The sequence below is a fragment of the Microplitis demolitor genome, chromosome 1 (assembly GCF_026212275.2).
Source record: "Microplitis demolitor isolate Queensland-Clemson2020A chromosome 1, iyMicDemo2.1a, whole genome shotgun sequence".
Lineage (NCBI taxonomy): Eukaryota > Metazoa > Arthropoda > Insecta > Hymenoptera > Braconidae > Microplitis > Microplitis demolitor.
In genome coordinates this window covers 4,296,961-4,324,655 of record NC_068545.1, presented here as the reverse complement: position 1 = coordinate 4,324,655, position 27,695 = coordinate 4,296,961, and the positions used below count along the sequence as shown (strand labels likewise).

The following is a 27,695-nucleotide window of genomic DNA, read 5'->3' as shown; positions in this document are numbered from 1 at the left end:
GACGCAGCAGAAAGACGCTCGGCTTGGACGCCAACAAGATGGAGGTTAGTCAGACTAATCAACGTACACATTTTTTTTTTTAGGTTATTCTTTTTTTATACTATTTTATGTTATGTAATTATAATGTATGTAAATAAATAATTAATAATTAAATGTGTTACTTATTTAACCTAACCTCGAAATTTATGTTTAAGTTATTATTTTGTACAAAGCTCATTTTAACTATTATAGAATTCACGCAACTATTAACAGTAATAATGGCGTTAGTTTTTTTTCTTATTAACGCAGTATACATTAATTGTTGAAAATGAGCTTCATTAAGGGAGTAGCTTTAATAAAAACAATATTGTAAACAATTAGTGTCGTTTATTAACAGAAAATTAATGAGCTATGATAGACGACATTGGTCAGTAGTTTCTGCAGATTTAGTCAAATCTTGTACTCCTTTTGTCGCAAGAAGTCCTTTTGTACACTCGGCTTGTTTCATCCACATTTGGATCTAAATGATGATTTCGGAACAAAAACATTTTTTATTAGTTACGTCATCGTAATTAAGGCTATAAACGGATAGTGTGTTAAACAAGCGAGATAAGTGATAATATATATCAAGTACGTGCTTTTTCGTGAAATTTAAGCAACTTACCTGTTGATGAAGAAGTTCTCTTCTTCTTCCTGGTGGTTCTTTGCTAAGCACGCGCACAAGAATCCCTAAACAAGATTTGAACTTCTCGAGCGCAAGGGTGTAATTACCTTCTGCAAAATACTGTTCTCCGACTTCGCCCATTTCAAGACCTGACGCCATGTCGGATGTGCTTTTACTCAAACTTTCTGTCAATAGTTAACAATAATAAATATTTATTTTTACATAGATTGGACATTTATAAACAAGATATTTATAACTATGATAGCCTATATAAAACGTCATATTTATTTTTAATTTTATGTTATCTTTCCTTATATTTCTTGATAAAGAATTTTTTTATATTTATATATATATATATATATATATATATATATATATATATATATATATATATATATATGTAAGTAAAAACAATAAAAATTTTTTTCGACTTCTCAGAAGCTCATGAGTCATTTTATGACTCATAGGCTATTTATAGTATGCATATACTGGTAATTGATATTCAAAATATAATCCGCTTCTGTACGAAATATATATACATATATATATTGTACATTATATTTAAATATTGACGTAATTAAAATTATAGATAAGTTTTATTGTTTTTATTTCTTGATATTATTAAACTTACTATTCAATGTCATAAACTATACACGCGATGTTTACACATATACAGGTTTAAGTATACATATTTATAAATGTATCTGTTATATGGCAAGTATGTATACTTAAGGTTCATAACTAATTGTATAACAATAAGGAATATTGCGTCATTCAAAGTATACTTAACTAACTACATATTTTTAAAATTGTTTAAGCTCTATTACATATAATTAATTTTTAAATAAATATAAGCAATACTAACTTAATTCGGCATAAGGAAATGAGTTCGTTGATTGCTGTCTTATTAATAATTGTTTGTGTTCTTTCAACAGTTGGTGATTAGCTTCATTTGAGGTACTCTTATCCCCACACAATTGTTTAAGCTTTTCCGCACGATTTATGTATTCGTTAATTCGCTGTCTTAGATGCCTCTTCTTTTGTGAATCCGATTCATCTATTGTTAGGGAGCAAATGTATGATTTTAATCAGTAGTTTTAATGTTACAAGCTATTAAGGTCAGTTTGTTAATCCGAGATTAGACTACTATTGCTGGTATATCTATATATTAACAATATATGGACATACTAGCAATCATAATCCATTTCCGGGTGTGGGGAAACTGGCCCTTGGATAACAATAGAAAAAATGTGTCTAAATAGAAACCCTCATTAACAGATACGATTTGAAACGATAATGAAAAAAATTTTAAGTACTTGTTAATGCTTTTGAATACTTTTGAATGACCCTTCTTATGGGCAGGTAACATTGCAAATCGTTTCGAATTGTTTCTTTCAATCAGGGAACAAAATAATGTTCTACAAAATTTTAAATTTATTTTTTAAGGGGACCGGGAACTTTAAAAAACCCATAGTGTGTACAGTTTTCAGGGTCCATTTTAAAATATTTACAGTATTGATGTGATGAATTTAAATTTATTGATTTAATGCTTGTGTTTATTTCCGTTCCACTTTATGTTCATTTAGAACAGGTAGAAACTTTGGTTTGAGCTAAAAAATTTTATGAAAATTCCTTTACTTGCAGAAAGTAGAAAATTTATATTATTCGACATTTTGTTTTTGAACCAAAACTTAAAAAAAATATATCCATAGTTTTTTCTTATATTTGAGGGAAAGTTTTCTGAACGTGAGTCAATGAAATTATTATAACCGGTTTCAAAGATAACGATCCCCTTATTGCAATACTATTTTCATTTTTTCAATTCGATATTTTATTATTTGTATCGGTAGTTTTTCTTATCGTAAAAAGATAGTAAAACAATGGAAAATATATATTCTAGTAAACGAAATACTCTAATAATTTAAGGCTTTGTACTGCATGTTAAGCCGGAAGAATGTGCTGTCAATTCATTAAAACTCTGATTAAATTTGACTGAAACTCAATCGAATTCAGTTGGAAAAAAGGAAATTTTATTTCCCGATTTAAATATCTCTATCGAATTCCATCGGAATTAAAACAGAAATTGCCTGATTGAAACTCAATCTGATTTTGATCGGATTACTATAGAGAGCGTTCCGATTGAACAATTGGATTTCAATCGGAAAAAATAGAATATTATTTTCCGATCAGATCCAATTCAAAATTTTCGATCGAATTCAATCAGAAAATAATACATCTATCAAATTTAATTTGGAAAAATTAAATACTATTTTTTGGTTGAAATTTTTCAGTTGGAAAATAATATTTTTTTTTTCGATCATTTTTCGATTGAATCCGATTGAGTTTTTTTTCATCAAATTCAATCGGAAAAAATAAAATATTTTCTGATTGGATGCGATCAAATCCGGCTGAAGTTTTCTAATCGGTTTCAATCGGAAAATAAAATATATTTTGAGCTGTAATCGATTTAAATCAGATTCAACCCTGATTAAGAAAAATGATTTGCTCCATGTTTAGTGTATATCTATACATTCGTCGATTCGAATTGTTTTAAATCATTTCAAATTGTTTCGAATTATTCCAAATTATTTTTCTTAATCAAGGAATCCAAGTTTGAATCAGCGAGCTAATAATTGTGAATTTCCCATAATGTGCCATATGATTAAAAGTAAATTAATGTCACAAGTTCATACCCATTAAAATTGGTACAAAATAACGCAATGCATTGCAATAAAGTTGAAATGCCTCTTGATAATTTTTTTCCGTGTCTTCTTTAATAGCACACTGTATCAATGCAATAGCTTTTTCATAGTTTTCTTGCGTCGGCGCATGTTCGAGATCCAAAAATTCGTGAGCGAAAAAATTTTCAAAAGTTATTCGTTCTGCGGGATCATGTTTTAATAATGATTGTAATAAATCATTACATTCATTAGACACATGTGATCCTTTAGGTATCTATAATGATTGTTTTCTATCGGTAATTTTTCAAAAATATATTAAACATTTTTGTACATCAGCAATAACATCCAGGAAAAATATAAATTTTTACTATTAACACTATGAAGCATAATGTTCTAAAATATTTTTAGGTGTTATTTCCACTAAAGAGGTGGTAAAAATTTTAATTAACGCTAGATGTCCTCGCAGTACAAACTGAGTAATTTTAACTTAAAAATTCTTTACGTCGCTTATTCGTTTTATTGATTTTTTTATAACTTCAACATACAGATAATAAAATTTACATATAAGTATCAAATATGACAAATGTATAAGTAGACATTTCAATAATTCAAAGATTCGAATAATTTAAAAGAAAAAAATGTAAGATTTATCAAAAGTAATTTTGGAAAAGGTTAAGGCAGCATTTTACATAGCATAGAAAAAATTAAGTTGGTCAAAGTGCACATGTTAAATATTAATTGTAATTTTAATAAAATGTTATAGAGAATCGAAGCAACATAGATTTCTAAATTTAGGCAGATTTGATTTAATTTTTACATGTAAAATAATAAGACTTTCATTCATCTAATTACTCTTTTAAAATTATTAACTTGACATTATTTAAAAATATATTAAAAGTATTAATGTAATTTTTAAAAATTTTTACCTCAATAGGACGGCAACTTTTGATTTTTTCAGCTAATTCTTCTAAAGTATTACTAGAATAAGGCGCTTTACCAAACAAACATTCATACATAATAACTCCAACGCTCCATAAATCAACACGCGCATCATATTCATGGTGAAGTAATATTTCAGGTGCCATATAAAGCGGTGATCCACGAATTGAAAATTTATGTTCATCACAAGATAAATATTGAGCGAAACCAAAATCTATTAATGTATAGTTTATTTATTATTTTAAGCAATTGTTATAAATTTATATTTTTAATTATCGAAACCTGGAAATTCATTAAATAAATTTAATGTCGCTAAACAACAATGTTAAAAATTTTTTTATCAATTCAACTAAAACTATTTTTAAAAATCATAATTAGTTTATGAGTTTGCAGGGTTCAATAATGTCAAAAATATATATATACACATATATATTAAATAATATTTTTAGTAACAAACCTCCGACTTTAAGTCTTAGTGTAGGTTTTCTAATAAGTAAAAGATTTTGTGGTTTTAAATCCATATGGCATACATTGTTAGAACGTAAATACTTAAGTGCAAGTGCAAGCTGCTGCAAAAATTTACGGCACACATTTTCCGGTAATTTATTTTTTCTTTTTATGAATGTCGACAGATCACCGGCATTGCAGTATTCCATAACAATGTATATTTGTCTACTTATTATTAATAAATAAGATAAATAAAATTTCATTTAACAAATTAAGGACATTCTTAGTTAGTGTCTCCACTTTTCAAAAATTTTCAACTGTTAATCGTATTCAAATTTTATTAATTAATTAAAAAAAATTGAAGCATAAATTTAAAAAAGGACAATGTAGACGTAATATTGCCGAGATATAGATTTAAAAAAAAATTACTTGCAGTTGAGATCAACCCTGATTAAACAACTGAATTCAACCGAATTCAAAATTTCAATTCTGTTATATTTTGTCGAACTCTGCAAAACAGAATTAAACTGAATTGAAAATTTGAATTTGAATTAAATAGAATAAAAGCGATTTAAAAATTTCAAATTCGCTTTAATTCAGTTTAATTTGGATTTAGAACCAGAAATTGGAGAATTATTTTCGAATTGATCAGAATAGAATTATTTAAATTCGTTTTAATTTGGACAAATTCTGGTTTTCCTGCCGGATTAGACAGAATTCATTTTTAAGTTAGGTACCGAATAAACAGAATCTATCTGAGTTAAATAGAATTATAAATTTAATTCTGTTTAACTCGATCAAATTCAGTTGTTTAATCAGGAAAGTAGGAGTTGTCCTTTTTTCAATTAATCGTTAAATTTTTTTAATTAATTAATAAAATTTTGATCCGCTTATGACAGTTGAAAGTTATTGAAAATTTTGAAAAGCCGAAGCACTCTCTGAGATTGTTTTAGAAAAAAAAAATTTTTATTAATAAATGACATACTGACCCCTCGCCCCAAAAAAAATCCTTCATTTCAACAATGTGCTCATGCTTCAATACTTTTAATAAATTAATTTCTGTAATTAAATTATCGATTGCTGATTTTGAAAGTGTTGAACTATCTACACATTTAATTGCAACCACATCGCGGGAACTATCCTGTTATATATAGAATATTAATTATATCAAGATTGAAATAACGAGAAAATTTTTTTAATTAGCAACTTAATTAATATTTTTATTTTATGCATGAATTATTATGTTAATTACCTTTTTTACTGCTTTGTAAACTGTCGCATAACTTCCCGTACCAATTTTTTCAAGAAGTGCGTAATCATTTAATTTTGGCAATGCCATTTTTAATTATTCCGTTATTCTGAGCATAATTTATTTATTATTATTGTTATTATCATTATTATTCAAACAATTACTCTATAAATAATTTTTATATAAGCTACTAATTTTAAAAGTGGAATTTTCAATTAATTTAAATTCAAAAATTTCAATAATTATTTTAGTACATACTGGTCTAATTTTGAATACGTCTATTAATATTTTCAAATATTCCACCATCATATATTTATTGAGTTAAATTTTTAAGGACAATCTCATACTGTGCCCTAGTTTCTGGTAATCAAATTTTTTATTAATGAATTAAAAAGATATTAAAACGCTCAAATTGTGCTGGTATATAAATTATTTTTAAAATTACGGTTATTTACTATAGTCATGGAACAAAATTTTGGAAGAAATTTCAGCTGATAAATTTGACATCATGAATTATTGTTTTGTCATGATATTCAATTAAAGATTCAACCAGAAGCTATATCTAATTTTTTTTCTGTTATTCAAAATATCATGTAATAAAGTTAAAGACCTAGTACCCGATCATTCCATGTATTTGTATATATATATATCTATATTGAGTAAAATTTAATAAATTTAGATATAGAAATACATGAGTTATCGGGGACTAGTTCCCTGATCAGGTACTGGGGCTCTTACCTTACACGGAAAAAAGAAAACGAAAAAAAAAATGTTTGCATTCACGAAAGTGGCACTTCGAGTAGAAAACTATAAGTATTAAAAAAAAATCTATAAGAATAGTTTCGAATAATAATTTTATTAAAGAAAATTTTCAATAGTACGTATTACAACCCTGGAGCATCCAATTTACCCTATATTACAGTAAGTCTACGTTTAATTACGTTTAATGGTGTCGCGACTAAATATTACAGTCATAATACCATACGACATAATATCATGTGATATTTTGACTTAATGCCATCTTAATGTACAGGCTGGTAATATTTTGACTGATATTTTGTCGTGTGGTATTATAAATGTGATATTTAGTCATATAACCACGTTAATACGGTAAATTACCACTAACCCCCGTAAATTACAGTTTTATGCCGATTCACCCGTATTTTACAGTGAACACAGTATTTTAGGTTAAACTGCGGTAAACTTACGATAATATACAGTAAAATTACCGCAGCATACAGTAATACGCGGTAATTTACAGTCAGTTTGCGGTCTTGTGTGGTATTTTCACCGTAATTTTCAGTATATTGGCATAAACTCTAAATTTGCGGTCTTTTCCGTTATTTACCATAAATCTACAGTCAATTATCGTAATTTATTAACAATTGAGTCTGTTAGGAAGTTTAATATTTACTTTTCGCTCAATAGTTGAGTAAAATCCCAAAATTAATATATAAAATAACAATTTTTCCTTTTTTCATGTAGCCATCATAATCATGAAAACATTTCTTATAATAATATGACTGATAATTACCGACATTTAATAAATTTTTTTTTCACATTTAAAAATTACAAATTATCACAATAAATTATCTAAAAAATGTACAAAAAGTTCTATAAATGCATTTTTCAAAATTATTATTTACCGGAATAGAGTTTTTATTTAGAAATATCAAAATTGTTGGTTGACGGCTGCTTTTATTATAATTTCATAATAATGATGACATTTCCCATAATGTGAAGGAAAAATTTCTATACACATAATTCAAAATTATTTCGTTCTATTTTATTAATTTTTATAGATAGCACAAATAACAATTTAAAAATTCCCGCTAATAAAATTTTGACTACAGCGCCACGTGATAAAAAATTTTTTTTAAACCAATTTAATTACAAAAATAAAACACGGTGGCGCTTGTTGTTGGATGCGATTGTCAGTAAACACAATTTACTCAATACTTCGTATTAATTAAATAAATAAAAAAATTAACACCACTCATTCAAATCAAACATCATAATGTCATAAATAATTTTTAAAAATTTAAATATTTACCTGTTAAATTACCGTACTCGTGCAGCTCATATTTTTATACAAATGAAAATATAACAAATTTAAAAAAAAAATAAATGCTTTAATCAGTCTTCAGGTGAGTTTTTTAATAAATAATAAAATAATATCGACAAAATATATCTTGAATTATTTTCAATCAATAGTTTTATAAAATTACTGCAAACAAAAAAAATCCTTGTAAAAAATATTTATTTTTAACCAGAGTTAATTGAATAATCTCCTTGAACTATTTATATATAATTCACATGTATATATCTATATATATTTCTTTTTATTTATTTATTTATTTATAACTTATAACGTTACTTATGTTTATAAATTATAAATAATACGTGATAAAGTTTTTTTTTAATTAGAAATTTAAACCAACGATTGGCTGATTACATTAAAAAAGTATCGAATCAGGTATCTCGTATACAATTCTCAAATTACTTCATGTCATTGACGTTAAATTAGTCATTTGGTCGTATTACTTACGACATTCAGGTTTTTATTTGCGAGCGATAAATTCATTTTATAATAAATATAAAAATAATCAATTTAAATAAATATCGGTAAAATTATATAAGTTGTAATTAAAATAATAAAATAAATTAATTAACTGGTGGAAAATTTTAAAATTAAATAAATACAAAAATTATTTTTTTTTGTGCTCAGCGACAAAATATTTCAAAATGATTTTATAAATAAACAATTGCATCAAGAAATTAAAAATAAACAGAAAGTCATTTAATTGAGGGTATGAAATAATTAATTACTCAATCAATGTTTAAAAATAAGTAATGGAAAACATAAATATTTATAAAACTTACCGTGAGTGATAGTAAATGGTCTAGTGTCACGGTGGTTGTTCTTTGTCAGCTGATTTCTGTCATATTTTCTTCTACTAAAATAATATGACCATTACATTGAAAAATTTTTAAAATTTGTACTATTGAATAAATATTAATTTTATTTTATTTCCTTTATTCATAAATTCAAATTTTAAATATTTTGGCTTATTATATTTTTTTAACCTTTTTAAAATTTATTTTTTTATTTAAATTTTGATATACTTATAGAAAATATATATTTCACATAGTTTTGGTAACAAAAATTAATCATATTGATTGTATTCGGTAGCAATTTAATTTAATTGGTCAGTATGTACATCCCTGATTAAGAAAAATGATTTAATTTATGTTAAGTGTATATCTATATATTAGTAGATTCAAATTGTTTTAAATTATTTTTCTTAAACAGAAAAATAAATATTTCTTTTCATTTTACAAAATATATAATCTAATGCTTTGAAATATCAGAATATTCTGAATATATTTATGTTGCATTGCTATTATAATTAAGGAGGTGAGAGCGAATCCAATGTAAAAAGAATTTTCTAACTTTAAGATTTGAAACTTAGTATATAATATATATATGAATATGAGCAATATAGCACATGAGATACGCGAGCTTCTGAGTAAAAATTTTACAAACAAATTAGCTTTTAATTAATTATAAATTTATGAATTTTTATTTAAAATAACAATTCAAATATTTTTGATCTTTTAAAATAAATATTCGATTAGAAAATTGAAAATCTACTCGAGTATATTTTCATAATTCAAAAATTTTTTGCTTTTTCAAATTACAAGATATTTTATTCAAAAATGGGGGTGGCGGTTAATTTTCGGGTTAAAAACTGGAAACGTGAAAAATAAAAGCAATACTCGTCTAGATTTCGAAAAATTGTGTATAAAAATGAAAAAGTAAGGTTTGTAAAAATTTTAAATTAAAAAATAAGTAATCTTAAAATTTAATTCCAAATTATAACTTGACTATTTATTTTTTGTTCTCTTAAAAAAAAAAAAACTTGAAAGTTTAAAAATCTACACAATTTTTTAAAAATTTTCTTTTTTTCTAGTTATAAGATTCTTTATTTAAAAAATGGCGGATGTTGACTAACTTCAGGGTCACTAAATTCAAACTCTACTTTCGCTTGAACCTCGAAAATTTATTTTGCTGCATCAAAAATAAACATGGCCGCCAACTTAAAAAAGTTTTTTAATTTAATAACTTAACAAAAAATAAGCATTTATCCACATAATAAATCACTCTTCAAATATAAAATTTTCAAGTTCATACTAAAAATTCCCATAATTAAATTTCTGAATCTCTAATTAATTAAGTATCCGTCATATTTATAAAGTTTTAAAGTTGGTAGCACTATTTATCGCACTATAGGTGTCCTTTGAACTAAATTTTACCTTGCAAATTTATGTATAGCATTTTGCTGTGTCAATACAAAACATTTCATGTATCCATGTACATATATATACATACACATCTATATATTTATATGTACAGTACAGTTGCGCTGGTGCTAAGCACGAAAAAAAGAAATTTCTTCAGTAGTACTATATAGTATTTAGAGTACAGTAAAGTCCTATTATATTTTCTGTAAGTGAAACAATAAGTGTTTAACCACATTCATATATATTTATATATAAAACATATAATAATAATAATAACAAACAATAAGTTTATTAAATCGCTGTAAATTTTTCGTTTAAATTGTCAACTAAAATACGAATTATTAATTTACATGTATTCAGTAATTATTTAAAACGAGGTTAATGAGTAATGGTTTATTGTTAATCTCTTTTGCGTGACGTCATAAAGTAGAACTACACAAGGGTCATGTCCATTCTTTGTTGTCTTTATATTAATCATCATTATTTGTTTGCTATTTTATAATTTATTAATCAGGTTAATTTAAATATTTAGTTGATAGTTTTTAATTGTTGATAACTTTGTTATAATGATTAAGTTTTTAAAATAATTGTTGTAGATTTCAAGTTTAAGAAAGCTGGCAAGTGATACTTGAGAAAAAAGTAGAAAGTTATTGTTAAATAACAATGGATTCCGAGGAAGAGACTCTTTATGATGAAGTTGATTCAGGCAATGAATCTAGTGGCGATGATGTTGATTTTGCAATGGAAATAGAGGCTGGTAATCCAAGGGAACGTAGTAATGATACTGATGACTATCCATTTGAAGTACTGACTACTGAAGAAATCGTACAGCACATGGTTGATTCTATCAAGGAAGTTAACACTGTTGTTGAAGTATGTTTATATAACTTTTTTTTATAAGGTAACAGATCCAGTTATTGACACTGTCCCAGTTTCTGACACTTTCAACTTTATTTTAAATTTAAAAAAAAATTTACGAATAGACTAATGAATTTGGTTTTAATTTCAAAAAATTTATCCTGTACTTAATAGCACTAACAAGAACAAAAAAATTTTTAAGCCCGAAGTAGCTGTGGGAGTTATTTTTTAGCTACAGCGTAAGCAGCTTACGGATGCGCGTTCCAGAATTGAATATTTTATTTTATCACCATGTAACCATTAAAGTATAAAAAATACATGGATAGGTTAATGATTAACTGTAACTTAGTTTAAAATATTGATGTATCATAGTAAATAACATTTTATTATTAAAATGTGAGTGTTAATACCCTGTTTAAAAATATTGATTGAAAAGAATTAAAAATAATGAAATTCGAATTCTCCAATAATTTGAATTCTTTTGTTTGTATATATAGTTTACATGATACAGTTTACATGGAGTGACCACTTCTCAATTCTTTTCAATCAGTATACTTAACCAGGGTTACTATGCTCAATTTTATAGGTATGTTGCAGTTATTGACCCTTCAATTCAATCATAATTTAAAATGCTGCTGATAATTCGTTTGTTTACGTACATATTTATATTAATATTTTATAACATTATTTAAATTGTGTTGTATGTATGATAAATATTTAATTTATTTTACAATTAGATTTTAGTTTATTTAAACTTAATATTACATAACCTAACGAATAATACATCATTTTTATATAAATATCAGTGTCAGAATTTAGGCTAATGTCAGGTCAGAAACTACAGCACAGAAATTTTGAGTGTAAGAAACTAGGTCTTATAACATCACTTTTTGAAACATTAATTTAAATTATTAATTACCTTCAAATAACTATTTTGTCCAATTATTATTCTCAAAGTGTCAGAAACAGTGTTCTTTACTCATGTATAAATATATAAAGTAAAAATCCTAATAATAGGCATTAAGTACTTCGTCAGATATTATAAATAATAATTCAATTATTATTTAACTATATGATTTTATAATTTTATTATAAATTTTTCATTCTAATTTATTTTAAAAAATTTATTTATCATTAATCTATTTGATTTTATTTTTAAATAAAGATACCAGCAACGACAACACGAATTCTTCTGAATCACTTTAAATGGGATAAAGAAAAATTAATGGAGCGATTTTATGACGGTGATCAAGAGAAATTATTTTCAGAAGCTCGTGTTGTTAATCCATTTCGTAAAGGTTCAATAATCAGCCGTTCAAGATCACAAAATTCGGTAATTTTTAAATTATTTTATTTCATATACTTTTTTTTACCGTCCATAAGTCAATTAATAAATTTGGCTGGATCCTAACAGCCCAGAACAAGCAGCAGAACACATCATAAAATTAAAAAAAGTAGGGAGTGTATTTTTATAACTTTTAGAATACAAATCCAACTCAATATCTTGATTAATCACACAGAACGTGTGTTTCTGAATAGTTACATTGCATTTTCATTGAGGATTATATAAAAACATCTAAACCTATGAAAAAGCGCAAATTAAAATCAAGATCTTTTCACGGATACTAAAATTAATCAGATTAATTAATTTTATCAAATAGATATGACTCAGAAAATTTTCTTCATTCTCTAAATAATATTGATAATAATAATCATTTTTAATATTATAGTCAAGAAGAACTTCCACAAACGGCACTGAAGAATGTGGTATTTGCTTCGTCACACTTCCATCCTCGGTAAATAATTAAATGAAATTTATGAAAAAATAAAAATCATTTCTTTATCGATTGACTTTTATTTTATTTTATGTTAATGTATTTTTTAGATGATGACTGGTTTAGAATGTGGGCATCGTTTCTGTACAGCGTGTTGGGGTGAATATTTAACAACTAAAATAATGGAAGAGGGTGTTGGCCAAACAATAGCTTGTGCTGCCCACGCATGCGATATTCTCGTAGATGATGCCAGTGTGATGCGTTTAATAAGAGATTCAAAAGTAAAACTTAAATATCAGCATCTTATCACTAATAGCTTCGTCGAGGTAAGAATATATTTTTTAAATACGCATGGTGGCCACATTTCTGGAAAACCTGGAAATGTCGGAATTATAAATATACTGAAAAAGTCAGGGAATTTTGTCACAAAGGTGAAAAAATTTTTACTTTCTTTTCTTTTGACTGAAAAAATCCGATAACTTTTTTTTCTGTCAAAACTGTTCAAAAAGTGGCGCGGCGCGAATGCGATTGTAATATGATCTTGAAAAAAATTAGTAGAAATTGATTCCAATAGCGAAAAAATGAAGCAGTTAGAATTAAAAACGCTGTTAAAAAAAAAAGTCTTAGTAGAAACCAATCGTCAGGATCTTCAAGTTATTAACATGCATATTGAAAAGTTAAAAAACCAAAAACATTAAAAGTATACACAAGTATTGAACTAATAAGTTTCACTATATTTATTATTCGCGTACTTGATTAATATTTTATTAATATTCTATAAAACGTTCTTATTTATGAAATTTATTCTAGGGAAAATGAAAAATTTATTTATATTTTATTATAGAGTAAGTTATATAAAAACATAGATTTAAAATAAAAAATAAAAGATTACCCATTTAATAAATAAAAAAAACCTATGAACATTAAAAAATAATAAAATAAAGTTTCATTTAACGACAATGATTGATTATTTATTAAACTGACTCATAGCATTTTATTTTGAATTAAATAAATATTTCCAATGATTTAATATTACTACAAACGGTCAGGGAATTTTTAAATTATTTGACTGGAATACCTGGAAAAGTCAGGGAATTTCAGTTTCAAAAATGTGTGGTCACCATACATATATAAATTACTTAATCAATCAATACTAATAAACAAAAAAATTTAAGTGTAACAGATTACTAAGGTGGTGTCCATCACCAGACTGCAATAGCGCTATAAAAGTGCAATATGTCGAACCAAAACCAGTGACATGCAAATGCTCACATACATTTTGTTTTCACTGCGGTGAAAATTGGCACGATCCAGTTAAATGTCATTTACTACGTAAGTGGATTAAGAAATGTGACGATGATTCAGAAACATCTAATTGGATTGCTGCAAACACTAAAGAATGCCCTAAGTGTAATGTAACAATTGAGAAAGATGGTGGCTGTAATCACATGATTTGTAAAAATCAAAATTGTAAGACAGAGTTCTGTTGGGTATGTTTGGGACCCTGGGAACCACATGGCTCCAGTTGGTACAATTGCAATCGCTATGATGAAGAAGAGGCTAAAGCCGCTCGAGATACTCAACAAAAATCACGATCAGCATTACAGAGATATCTGTTTTATTGCAATCGTTACATGAATCATTTGCAGTCGCTTAAGTTTGAGAGTAAACTTTATGCAAGTGTTAAAGAAAAAATGGAAGAAATGCAGCAGCACAACATGTCTTGGATTGAGGTAAGTATTTATTTATTTATTTACTTAACTAATTATTCATTTAATTAATTTATTATTATTAGTTGCATATTTTATTTTAATATTTTAGGTACAGTTTTTGAAAAAAGCCGTTGATATTTTATGCCTGTGTAGGCAAACACTTACGTACACTTACGTATTTGCTTATTACTTACGTAAAAATAATCAATCGGTTATTTTTGAAGAAAACCAGAAAGATTTGGAAGGAGCTACTGAAGTATTATCTGAATATCTTGAAAGAAATATCACTAGTGAAAATCTTGCTGATATTAAACAGAAAGTTCAAGATAAATATCGGTAATTTATTAATATTATTATTTTATTTACTTTTATAATTCAAATATATAACAAACACGTGATTATTAACCCTGGTCCCTCGAACGTGTGCCGTTTGTGTCTAAGAATTTTCAAATATTCTACTGTAAATAGCCTACATTCCTCCGAATTTTGATGAAAATATTTATTGAAAAAGGTATTTTCCGGGCTGGCAACGACTCTATCGCATAGCTAGGATTCCGAAGAAGATCTACGAATTTTTTGAGATTTTTCCTTACAGAATAACATAATTAATGTGCCATGGTCAAGGTTTAAGGGTGCTGAAAACAGTGACCTGGGATTAGTGTTAATTATCGTTCTGCCGCGAAAATATAAATGTAGATTTTTTTTATTTAACTTCCCGCTATAAGAATCGTCAATTTTCAAAAACTTTGAGGTTATTTTTTTCAAGTTTTCTTCTCGATTTTCGAAAATCGATTTTTCATCAGATATCGACATTTTGAGTTCCTAGGAAGCTATTCTGGCTATTTTTAAACCGGTGTGTGTGAACTCGACAAACTTTTAACTAATTAATCGATTTCAATGGTTTTTGTAACAATCGAAAAAGTTTTCTCTGAAATAATTAAGAAATTCGAAACAAAACAAACTTTTTTTCAGTTTTTTCGAAATTTCTCAAAAACTCCTGAAATCAGTCGATTCCATAACCTAATCAAATCTAGAACTCATAAAATCTATCGATAGCAGTATTGAACCTTAAAATTGGTTTATTCGTTCGAGAAATATCATTGTCTATCGATAATATGATCTACTATATGTTTCAAAAATTATACCAGATCTTCACCTTCTCGGTCTTTTTCTATAAATTTCTATATTTATATAATTTATTTTGAGCTCAAGCTCAAAAAAAAAGAAAAACAAATATTTTAAATAGTATGCTCTTGAAGAGTTCGAAAATGTATTCACAATAATTTTTTCAAGCTCCATGAGCTCGAAAACAATAGGAAGTTTTAAGGCTGGTCCGTAGGGTCAACTCCTACGACTTAAATATTAAAGTGGTGGAGGGAGGGGGGGGGGGAGATATTGTCTAAGAATACCCTTAACTTATTTATTATTTGTTACAATTAAAGGTACTGCGACAGCCGGAGGAAAGTATTGTTAGAACACGTTCACGAAGGATACGAAAAAGAATGGTGGGATTACATGGAATAAAATGGAATATTAAAAGCTTATTATTTAAAATAAGTGTCAATACCAGTTATTAATCCTTTCCCTTTCCGTGACCGCCTCATCTGTGATAACCCGAAAAGAAATAATTAAAAAAATTAAAATTAAAACTAAAAAAAGAAAATAAGGTCGCCAAAGTTATTCTGTATTCAAATATTTATATTTAACAACAAATTAATATTATTTCTCGATGCTTATTATAAAAATATATAAAATTTTGACGGCCCCGAAATTTAAGTAAAATTATTAATAATAATAATACTAATAATAATAATAATAATAATAATAATAATTAATAATAAATATCATTATGCGCATTAATCATATTAATGTTACATATTTATTGTGATTGTGTTATTTTTTCTCGGATCGATTTTTCGTTATTATTTTTTTTTTAAATGTAATACCTCTTACACAGTGGCGGTTCGAGATACTTAAACTTAAATTAAGTAATAAATAAATAAGTAATAAACATTAAATAATTGATTTTTAGTGATTGGTGTTAGATAAAAAAATAAAAAAAAAAGAAAAAAATTAAACGGCCATATGAATTAAATTAAAGTGGTGCAAGTGAATTTTAAAAAGAAATATTTTTATTGGCCGTCAATTAAAAAAATTTTTGTTGATACATACATGTGTATATATTAGGGTAGTCAGTTTGGAACGACTATTTTTTTCAATCTTACATTAAAAAAGAAATTCCCTGAAAGTTTCATGTCTTAATTTTAATTTTAAGAACTTTACATTTGATTTTGAATTTTTCCTATTTAAAATACATAGGAAAGTTTGGATTTTTTTTTTTCTCTATAGCTTGACCGCATTTCAAGTTGTCGGGTCGCCTTTTGCGTCATTTTGTAGGTTATTCAATATTCTTAAAAAGTCTCCTTAGTAATTTTACTGAGAGTCTAATTGTTTTTTCTGTATTGATTCTGAAAATCATTTTTTTGATGATAATTTGGGTTTTTAGTTGATATTGACTAAATAACGAAATTTACAGTAAAAATGCAGATAAGGATTTTTTAGGAAATTTGATTCTCTACAAAAAAGGTCCTCTTAGTTAAGTGGCTCAAGTTCTTCGTTTACGTGATATAGGACTTTATAAATTTTGTAAATAAAATATTTGTCAAAAATTAATAAAACGAAAATTATTTACTCATTAAAAATTAAAATTAAAAGGCATTTGGTCGAATTTTAAAAAAAATATTTTATTTACAAAATTAATAAAATCCCTCTATTACGTGAACGAAGAACCTGAGCCACTTAACTAAGAAGACCTTTTTTGTAGAGAATCAAATTTTCTAAAAAATAGTTATCTGCATTTTTACTGTAAATTTCGTTATTAGATCAATATCAACTAAAAACCCTTATTATTAACCAAAAAATGATTTTCAGAGCCATTACAGAAAAAACAATTAGAATCTCAGTAGAATTACTTCGGAGACTTTTGAAAAGTATTGAATAACCTACAAAATGCCGCAAACGGCGACCCGATAATTTGAAATGCGGCTGAGCTACAGAGAATTTAGAAAACAATCCTAACCTTCCTATGCATTTTAAATGGGAAAAATTCAAAATCAAATGTAGAGTACTTGAAATTAAAATTAACACATGAATCTTTCAAGAAATTTCTTTTTCAATGTGGGAGTGAAAACAAATTAGCCGTTCCAAACGGGCCACCCAAATCTATATATATATATATATAATAATTTAGTGGTAATCAATTTAATTATAAGTAAATAAAAAGTTTAATAAATAAATTATCATTTAGCAAGCTAATATATGGACGTACTGAGAATAAATCTCATTTTCCTTTTTTTTTCTTTTTTTTTTTTTTCCTATTAATAAAACGTAGCAATGACATCAATTATAAATGTTATTGATAGATATACATAAATAAATATATTGTTACTCATAATTGTTTATTATATATTTGTTTTTAAAAAAATTAATCTTCTGAGTGTACGATCTCGAGTAAAAATTTTTTTTTAACTTTTTATCGTTATCATTTTTTTGATCATTATTATCAATTATTATAATTATTTGAACAATAGTATATTTATTATCAATGCTCTCTTCGTCTTTTATTTTTCTTAAATATATACACATTTATTATATGTACTCTTAATCGTTGTATCTCTTTTCAATTTTATGAAAATACGTCCAGGCTAAAACTGCCACAATTTAAACTGCGTACTATTAAAACTGAAATTTAAAATAAATTTCAAATAATTAAAAAACATTAATTTTAAAAAATTTTTATTTTTATTCTAGTTTTCCAGCAATTGGGTTTTTAATTGATATGTTTCTACATATATATGTATATATTTTTTTTAAATTTATCATAAGGAGGGAAATCGGTCTGAGATATAAAAAAAAAGGATATTTTTGTGATTTTTTTTTTTCAGAGTAAATTCTTTTTAAAAATTCTCAAAGTCTGTGACATTATTAAGCATCATTCCAAGAATATTCTGCTAAATTTTCATAAAAATATATTGAAAAATAAGCCAGTGGTAGTGGGGAGAGACGACGGATTTTTTTTTTTCAATAACTACTTATTTTTTAATTAAACAAAAGAAGCAATTTTTGGGAAAAATCAGAGTTTTTTGATTGAATCTTTACCAAAAATTCAAAAATAAATATTTTGTGTTTTCCTTCGTTCAAATCCAAGGTAAACTTATGTACAAAAGAAGTATTTGGTTTTTCAATTACAGATGAAGAAGTCATGAGTTATCCTACCTAAGGCATGGAGACTTTTTTTTAAGTGACCCGTCTCTCCCCACTACCACTGGCTTATTTTTCAATATTTTTTTATGAAAATTTAGCAGAATATTCTTGGAATGTTGCTTAATAATGTCACAAATTTTGAGAATTTTTAAAAAGAATTTACTCTGAAAAAAAAAATAACAAATATCTCTTTTTTTTTTCTTTTGAGTCTCAAACCCCTTTTCCCCCTTAAATGAGAAAGTTATTAATTGGCTGAAATTTAATTACGATCGTATTTCTTGTGAGTAATTCTTACAAATTGTTAATTATAATTATAAATTCGGTAGATATTTAGTGAGTAGTAATTAATGTTAGAACTGAACGGAGTGTAATTAATTTAAATAGAAAACTAAGTATGTTTGTAAAAATTATTACGGTAATTAATACGATCGATAAAAAAATTTTCAATTTATAAATTTTTCGTTTTATAGAAAAAAGAAATCTTTTACTCAAAAATGCTGTTATTTTTTTTTTTATTAATTTGCAATTTATCTTGAAAGAAATAAATTGTATAATATTCTATTGATTCACAGTAAAAAATCATTAATTATTAAAAGTAATTAGACAATAATTTTAATTATTATATAATAATTTTGTTTGGTGACGTAATAACTTGATTGTAAAATCAAATAATTATTTTTGTCGATGAATTAACTGTATTGAAATAATTAATTCTGATTGTATCTATTATTTAAAAAAAAAAATAACAAAAAATCGTGTTCGCTTGCTAATTATTGAAGTAAGTTAAGTATTTGTAAATTTGGCGTAATTATAATAAATGTAATTGTAATAGATTTAGAATAATTACATGGAAATGATAGATGTGATAATTGAAATTATAATAATAAATAAACAGGAAAAAAAATTCAATTATCGTATAGATATTTACGATTTTGTTATAAATAGATTTAATATTAATTTTTTAGTTTTTATTTGTAATTTTTGTTTTATAATCAATCCAACTATTTTTCTTTATTGACCCAAGGAACATAATTTTTGTACTCATCTTCAATTAATATAAATTTTAATCATTGGTTATAAGCAGTTACTAATTTATTACATTTTCACAACAATAATTACCGTTATATATTCAAATATATGTTAATTTTTATTGAGCTTTTAAATATTTTTAAGAATTCATTGCCAGCATTTTTTTTTTTTCATTAATTGTTTTATTAATTTAATATAAGTTACTTGTAAAAATTTTTTAAAACCAGTTACTAATAATTTCATTCAATATAAGGGATGAAACAAGATTTCAGACGAGAGTGGTTTGTTTGAGCCGAAGGCAAGGGCTGCCATTACCCGGATTCTGAAGCCATCTTTTATCCTGCATTACGCACTAGATTTTTCATATAACCTTCATTGACACGGGACGTGTTCAAAAATACACTGGAAGAGAAATATTCAACTCCTGCGTTGAGAAATATTCTCTGGTCGTCAAATCAAAGGAATAATTCGGCATTACAAAGGTACTAATCACCCGAGTAAGTGATTTTTCATTTCCACTGTATTTCTGAACACGCCTTGGGAGTTTTAGTGTCTGGAGTAAGTCGAAATAAGCTTATTTTTAACCGGTAGAGTGGCAAAAGTATAATTTTGTAGTTAAATATACAACCCTGGTGAATTTGAATTACGGCAAATTATGGAAGTTGCGGTAATTTACGGTGTTCAGAAGAATTACGGTATTTTACAGCAAAGTTACGATATCTTGTAGTAATTTTTCAGTAAGAGAGCAGTAAGTTACCGTAAAATTGGGGCAAGCCTGTGGTATTTTACCGTAAAGTGAAGTATTGCACTGTAAAACTAAAAAACGGTGGTTACATGGAAAAAAATGGTTAACAATAATTGTAGTTCAACTTCTAATTATTTATGTTATCTTCGATAACTAATGTCGTGTAAATCAGTAAAATAATGATTTTTAAGGTTAAACTGCTATAATTAACAGTTAATCGATGAAATATACTGTTTGACTATTCAGTTACTACTGAAACCTTAAAAAACTACAAGACGTCAAAAAAATTGCTTTTAATAAGAATCTGAATATTACTTACTAGTATTTTTTTCCGTGTACGGCATTTGAGTTTTGCTAATTCAATTTCGGTGGGAAAATAATATTTTTAAAGAAAACAAATTATTCATTAAAAATTTTTTATTTTATTTATCAAGTTCGTACAAAAGTTTTGTTTTAAATATTTTTTAATAAAAATAATAATTCACGATAACAAAAGTGTTAAAGTGTGAGTTATTATTGATAATATCCAAATCAATATGAAAAAAATGTAAAAAGATCGATAATTAACGATTATAATAACGATTAATTATAATAATCTCAATACATTTTTATTTAAATAAATTTGATTGTTGTTCATTAAATTCATTATTTTATATATTTTCTACCTAAAATAAATTATTGAATAAATACAAATAGTTTGCATCTACCTAAATTCAATATAATTTTGAGATTCTTATTTGGCTTTCAAATATATATATATATATATATTCATTTCAAAAAACCATTGATTTTTAATACTAAATACTAGTATTATATTATGAATAATAAAGTAGTTATCAATACTACTTTATAGATCTAAATACAATTTTTAATATAATTTTTATTTCAAATCCAAAATAATTGATTAATTTATTAAATTAATTAGTTAAAAAACTATGAGAATAAATAATTGATATTCTCATACTATTAAGATATTTAAATTAAAAAAAAATATATTTGCATTGCTGAGTTCACAATTGTTAAGATAATACTTTAAATATTTTTTTTTTTTTTTTTTCATTATAAATTATGCACTTGAATTTTTCGTTTGTCGTCATGACAAAAGTTAAAGTTACAAATGTGATTTTCATTATATTCTATATTTATTTAGTTTTTCGTTTGTATAAAAAATTACGTATATAACTGTTTATTTTTACGCTATTTGTATTCGTTTTGTGTTTTTAGAATATCATCACAGAATATAAGTACGCCATTAATTTGTCATCTTTACTTTTTTTTTTTTTATTTTTGATTAGTTTAATTATTAAATAGATTATTTTAACCTTACGTTAATTTTATAAAACGGTAAAGCCCAATGATTATATTACATAGTGATAATCTATGAATTTGACAATTTATTATTTTTAGTTTGAAAAATAACTACTGAATTATTTTGTTTAGTTATCAACATTCAGAGGTTTGTGAGTTTTTAAATTTAAACTTTCATTTGTAAAAAAAAATCTTTTTCCGATGTTTGCGTAGCAACCAAAAAACAAGTAGACAAAGAAAATTTAAAAATAAAGTTTGATTATAAAAATCTAACAAAGACATCAAATGATTGACATTTAAAAATAAAAAGCTGCTCACTCTAATTTTAAATTTTAAAACTTCCATTTAAAATTCTTTATCAATCTATTAATAAATAAGCTACCAAAATCAACTACAGTCGACAACCCGTTATAAGCATATTCTCCTCAATCGGCAGATACTGAATTCAAACAGCTTCCCACTTAACCACTTTTTTGAGTTTCGTACCAGACATCCCGCTATAAGCCTCCGTTAAAATTCTCTAAATTATAAACTAACAATAGGAACAAAATATCAAAATTAATGATGAAAATTTACTATTGATCTTTCGCGGATAATAATTTAATAAATATTAAGTAAAATATAATTTATTGTTGATAATTGTAATGATTAATTACAATTAAAGCTTCTGTTACAATTTAAAAGTTTTATTGAGCATTATGCTGATCAATAACAATTATTATTATTATTATTACTGTAATTAATACTGTTGTCATTATAATTTTTTCCATTAAAATTATTATTAGTGTAAAAAGATAAGTATTTATTTTAGCGCCATAAGCACTAGAAAAATCGGGATACTGACGTATGTAACAAAACGTAAATATGACATTTAAAATGATATTAAATAAAACAGGCTTATAACGAGTAGTTGAGAACAAAACTAAACACCCGGTAGTGGGGAGACTGAAATTTCAATAAAAATTTCCCCGTCCCCTAGACCAGGCTTATGACGGGTAGTCGACTATATAAAAATATTTCTTACAAAATAAGCTTTAAAAAAAACTAAAATCACCCTCAGTCTTCTTGTCCTTATTTTTTAAAATCAATCAATTTTCTCTTTAAATTAAATAACCCGCCATAAATTTAAAATTCAAATTGATATATAAAACTCTAAAATGAAAATCGGTAATTTTATACCTTTAAGTTATGAATACCAAAGAAAACTATTAAAAAAAAGAAATGAAAATAATAATTTCACACTCTACAAACCTCTAGAATACAATAAAGATCTATAATCATCGGACTATCTTCAAGCCGTGACAGTTAAAATAGTAGCGACCAGACTAAGTGTTGCTCCAGTCATAAGAAGACTTCTCCACACTGCACCACTAACTTCTTCAGCAACTGGATACTCTATACACAATTGTTCCTAAACAAAACCAACCATTGTATCAACAAAAATTCCACTTCATGAAACACCACCACCAGCAGCAGCATCTCAAAAATAATGCAGTACTATAATAAAGAAACTTACCCATCCTCCATAGCCTTTTATGAAATGTGCAATCGCTTCACCGATATACCTCGACACATAAAGTGGTAGTTTTTGTTTCAAAGCATGCATCCTACCATCTCTGGCCCACAGTGCCAGTCTTCCCATAAATGCATACAAACAGACTATTTTGGCCCATGTTATTTCACCATGAAGAAATAGTTCATCAGCAACTCCCGTGAAAGCCTCGTATGCTGTGTCAGGTACGACATTAAGCCGATTCACCATACTTGTAAATAGGATACTGTGTTTATTTAACATTTGATAGACATTATGACGCATACTACGTGATATTGAATCTTGTGATATTAGGTACATGTCTTCTTTAAGTAAATATCTTATCACGTCATTTGCCAATACTTCTGCCGTCAATTCAACAGAGTCATCACAAATCCCATATCGTGATGAAGGTGGTGCGAAATGGGGAAAGAAATTTTGTAGTCGGATCTAAAAGAACACAAAATAGTTTGTTAATAGTTAGCTTGAGGATAACTTTCTTGCAGAATTCAAAAAAGTCAGGTATAGACAATACTTAATTTAATTTTTAAAATCAAGTGTATAAATACCTGGCAAATTTCGATGAAAGACATCTCTGAATTAGCTGGACTAGCACCATAGCGACAAACACCGTCGTCGTCGGTGTTCTCGTTGGCTTGGTCGCTCATACTCAGTGAATTCCTGTTACCGGGGGGATCACATTCCAGAATGCCGCCCACTCTGGAATGCCGTTCCCCCCTTGCTGACGCACCCTGCTCGTCCCCCTCTCCAATTTCATTGTTCGTCGTACTGTCACCGGCCATCTCTTGATACAACTTACTCCAAAATACAGTAATTATTTAAATTATAATTGTAAAACTAAACTAAACAGAACAGTACAAGTAGACACCTTAGTAACTGTCGTCTAACCAGAACTAGATCTTGTCAGGTAATTAAAAAAATAAATAAATAAAAAGTTGCCCACGATACGTCCAGGAAGTCGTAAGCGAACCGTCAAACCGTTGGCTGACTGTGGGAAAATTTAATACGACACGATCACACACAACACAGAAAACCCTTCACCCTGGAGCTTCAGATATCGCAACTTGTGCTCTACGTCTGACTTATCTTCTCTTTCTCGTGTCCAGTGTATACACACATATACATATATATATATATATATATATATATATATATATACACATACACAAATATTGCAAGTACTTGTTCACTTCTTCAGTATTCCTTTCCTGAGAGCTCAGAGCAGCCGCCAGTACCGCAGCATCCCGGCGAAAAACCGCCTGCTCACGAGGAGATTATGCTCACACAGTGAATAATGTGGAGGAAAAAATAATAAAAAAAAACTATTTTTTTTTTCGCTCACCGCTCTCTACTTTCCCGCGGCCATTTCCGAAGCAGTAACCCCCACCAAGTCACCGTTTCCCACCGTCTACAAGTCTCTCTTACCAACAAGCTGGCTCTGACTGTTGCTATTGCTGCTGCTGTTGATGCCGCCGCCACCGCTGCTGCTGCTGCTGTAGGCTCATACTCCCTCTGCCGCACTGACGTAGACTACACAACTACATCAGGTTCTATGGATCATTCAGGTTTCATCCCTACTTCTTCTTAAACTGTGTATATATGTCGGACTTGCTGGTAATGTATTCTTACTTATACTGTTTATACCTTTACTTACATTTTCTTATATATTTATGTACATGTACACAGAAATGCGTTATCTATTGCGCTACAGGACAATTTAATAAATGTACGTATGTATTTAAATGTGTGTTATTCGTTGCGCCACAGGACAATTTAAATATATGTATGTATGGATGTATGAAACGGGTGTGAATTTATTCAAATGTGTTATTCGTTGCGCTACAGGACAATTTAAATCCATATGTATGTATGTATGTATGGATCTTCAAAGTTATAGGTTATACTAAAGGGTAATTTTCAATGTTGTTATATATGTATATACATACATAAAATATCACTACATATATAAATACTTGATACCACACACAGTGATTTTATGTGCTTTTGTACTATTATTTGATATTACGAGGTTGGAGGCGCCTCACACGGTGTTTTCTTTGATTGTGAGTGTATGGAGTACGTAGTTGTATGTGTTGCAAGTAGTACGTACAATAACCTGTACTGTTAGTTTTAAATTGTGTATGTATATGTATGTATATATGAAATGTATTTTTTAACAAATGGATGGAATAAGCAAAGCAAAAAGTCACATCTACATGTAGCCTGGAGCCTGAAGGAGAGTTTCATTCAAGGAGCCGAGTTATTTGTTCGCCTCTTTGCCCCGTCACTGCACTTTCATGCATTCTCTTGGCTGGCCAGTCTCGCCGCCACTACCACCGCACGGGCTGCGTGTAGAGTAGTACATTCATGATTGTTCTACAGCCGGATACTCGACAATCAACCGAGACAAGTTTAAAAAACTCTTGGGCTATAAGTAGAAAATGGTATATTTATCTCCGGGATATTTATGCAATCTTGTATATGTATACTCACCTATTTCCTGCTTTTATTTTTATTATTTATTTTTATCACTAATTCATGTAATTAAGTATTACGTTCATTTTTATTGTTATTTATTTTTATAGAATTTGACTGTTTAGAGATGCATTTATTTGTTGATTCACATGACTGCACTTTTTTTAAATAGATTGGATTAATTTAGTAATAATTTATTGACCCATGATAAGTGATAAATATTTAATTAAAGTATATACTTTAAACAACTTTTATATCAACTAAGCCAATTTAATCTGAACTGGTTCAGCAAATTGTTAATTGTTTGACCAATTCTCAATTATTAAGTTTAATAATAAAAATGATGGAGTTCATTGTAAAGATAAAGTATAAGCAAATATATAAGGGCAAAGTATATACTTTTAATTGTAAAAACTTGTTAACATTATCTAATGATGAAAAAAGTTTTTCAGGGGATTTCCAATACAGTGAATCACATTCGGATGAATCATACAGTTCGAGATTCCGCGGGGAAGACGTAGGACGTGCGAAGTGAAAGTCGCACAGAATACCGATGTACAATGTATGTATGTATGTATACGTATATGCATGCATACATACATATGTATAGTACGAAATACACTACACTACATAAATGATCGTAGCGGTCACTGACATCCAAGTTCTCAGGATAGCATCTCATTCTACTTGATACTCTTTTATCCCCGATAATATATCCCATATACATCTTGTACATCCGTACATACCTCATACAATATTCTTTATACTTAATGCACAATCAAAATATATGTACTATTGCCATATGCAAGTTAGATGTGTAAAAAAAATTAATCTCTCATCTCTGAATAAAAAAAAACGCAATATCAATTCCGTAGATAACATTTACCTTGTACTTAAAAAAAAAAAGGATTTTTCTTCCATATACAAAACGATTACATTCTCTATTAGGATATATACTTAAACCCAAGTACTAAGTTGGAATTGCAACGAAGATTGCGTTGAGGTATTGAGCGTTAAATTTCTTAGAAAGGAATTTGCAACGGCTGGAATCCAATCTTACATGTACATTTATACATATTACAATATACCACATACATGCATACATATATATATATGTATTATAAGATAAGGTTGGTTGAAATGTCTTGGTCTCCGGTCTCGAGTCTTAGCTGGTGTTGTTACATTACGTAGCCATGGGTACAGCTCTCAAGTCTTGCCATTCGTTTTTCACTGAACAACCTTCAAAGGCCACTGAGTGCTTCGATGAATGAAGTATAAGGAAAGTCGTAGTGTTGCCGCGACCGGATGTATATTACTGATATTAAGGAAATTTAAAAGAAGATTTAAGGATTAATTTATTCCACTTTTAATACTTATTTTTTTTTTTAACATTATATTTATTTATCATGTCTAGACTAATTATTTGAATAATTTATTTTTAGATAATATTATTTAGAAAATATATTAGCATACCTATTATTTATTAATAGCTATGTTAATGTAGAAACCGTATGACTGGCGCCATCGTATAGATTAGATTGTATTATTTTCCAACGTTTTTTCTTCATGCTCACGGTTCGAATCTTTTGATATAACGTTTAAAATGTAATGAAAATTGGAAAATTCAATTACTCTTTAGATCTTTATTTTTGTTTTTTATTGATAACTTGACGTTTTTCGAAAATTTTTCATTTTCACAGCTAAAAGTGAAAAA

General features: G+C 27.0%; 3 protein-coding genes across 10 annotated transcripts; 1 reads left to right on the top strand and 2 right to left on the bottom strand.

Annotated features, from left to right (window-relative positions):
- Positions 1-153: 153 nt before the first annotated feature.
- Positions 154-8,103, bottom strand: LOC103574998 (serine/threonine-protein kinase ULK3). Of its 3 annotated transcripts, none has more exons than XM_053741170.1 (10): positions 8,013-8,086; positions 6,218-6,319; positions 5,963-6,124; positions 5,700-5,851; positions 4,721-4,935; positions 4,251-4,477; positions 3,337-3,598; positions 1,509-1,700; positions 644-828; positions 154-499 (listed from the first exon to the last, which is right to left on the bottom strand). In XM_053741170.1, the coding sequence occupies exons 3-10, from the start codon at positions 6,047-6,049 to the stop codon at positions 389-391; spliced, it is 1,431 nt and encodes a 476-aa protein (XP_053597145.1). In that variant the 5' UTR covers positions 6,050-6,124; positions 6,218-6,319; positions 8,013-8,086; the 3' UTR covers positions 154-388. The 3 variants fall into 3 exon arrangements, with proteins under 3 accessions (XP_053597145.1, XP_008552814.1, XP_008552813.1); XM_008554592.2 differs by having other exon boundaries at positions 5,963-6,068; XM_008554591.3 differs by lacking the exon at positions 6,218-6,319 and having other exon boundaries at positions 5,963-6,068; positions 8,013-8,103.
- LOC103574997 (E3 ubiquitin-protein ligase ariadne-1) lies at positions 8,015-18,901 on the top strand. Of its 4 annotated transcripts, XM_008554588.2 has the most exons (9): positions 10,304-10,469; positions 10,625-10,778; positions 10,861-11,137; positions 12,288-12,455; positions 12,853-12,918; positions 13,008-13,223; positions 14,073-14,630; positions 14,719-14,945; positions 16,052-18,901. In XM_008554588.2, exons 3-9 carry the CDS (start codon positions 10,928-10,930, stop codon positions 16,131-16,133), a joined length of 1,527 nt encoding a protein of 508 aa, XP_008552810.1. In that variant the 5' UTR covers positions 10,304-10,469; positions 10,625-10,778; positions 10,861-10,927; the 3' UTR covers positions 16,134-18,901. The 4 variants fall into 4 exon arrangements, with proteins under 4 accessions (XP_008552812.1, XP_008552811.1, XP_008552810.1 ...); XM_008554590.3 differs by lacking the exons at positions 10,304-10,469; positions 10,625-10,778 and adding an exon at positions 8,015-8,106; XM_008554589.2 differs by lacking the exons at positions 10,304-10,469; positions 10,625-10,778 and adding an exon at positions 8,503-8,769.
- Positions 18,902-21,673: 2,772 nt separating this feature from the next.
- On the bottom strand, positions 21,674-27,681 carry LOC103574999 (uncharacterized). 3 transcript variants are annotated; one of them, XM_008554595.3, is made up of 4 exons: positions 24,375-27,681; positions 24,055-24,300; positions 23,471-23,935; positions 21,674-23,365 (listed from the first exon to the last, which is right to left on the bottom strand). In XM_008554595.3, exons 2-4 carry the CDS (start codon positions 24,286-24,288, stop codon positions 23,246-23,248), a joined length of 819 nt encoding a protein of 272 aa, XP_008552817.1. In that variant the 5' UTR covers positions 24,289-24,300; positions 24,375-27,681; the 3' UTR covers positions 21,674-23,245. The 3 variants fall into 3 exon arrangements, with proteins under 3 accessions (XP_008552817.1, XP_008552816.1, XP_053595840.1); XM_008554594.3 differs by having other exon boundaries at positions 21,675-23,365; positions 24,055-27,296; positions 27,455-27,681; XM_053739865.1 differs by having other exon boundaries at positions 21,675-23,365; positions 24,055-27,681.
- Positions 27,682-27,695: the final 14 nt, after the last annotated feature.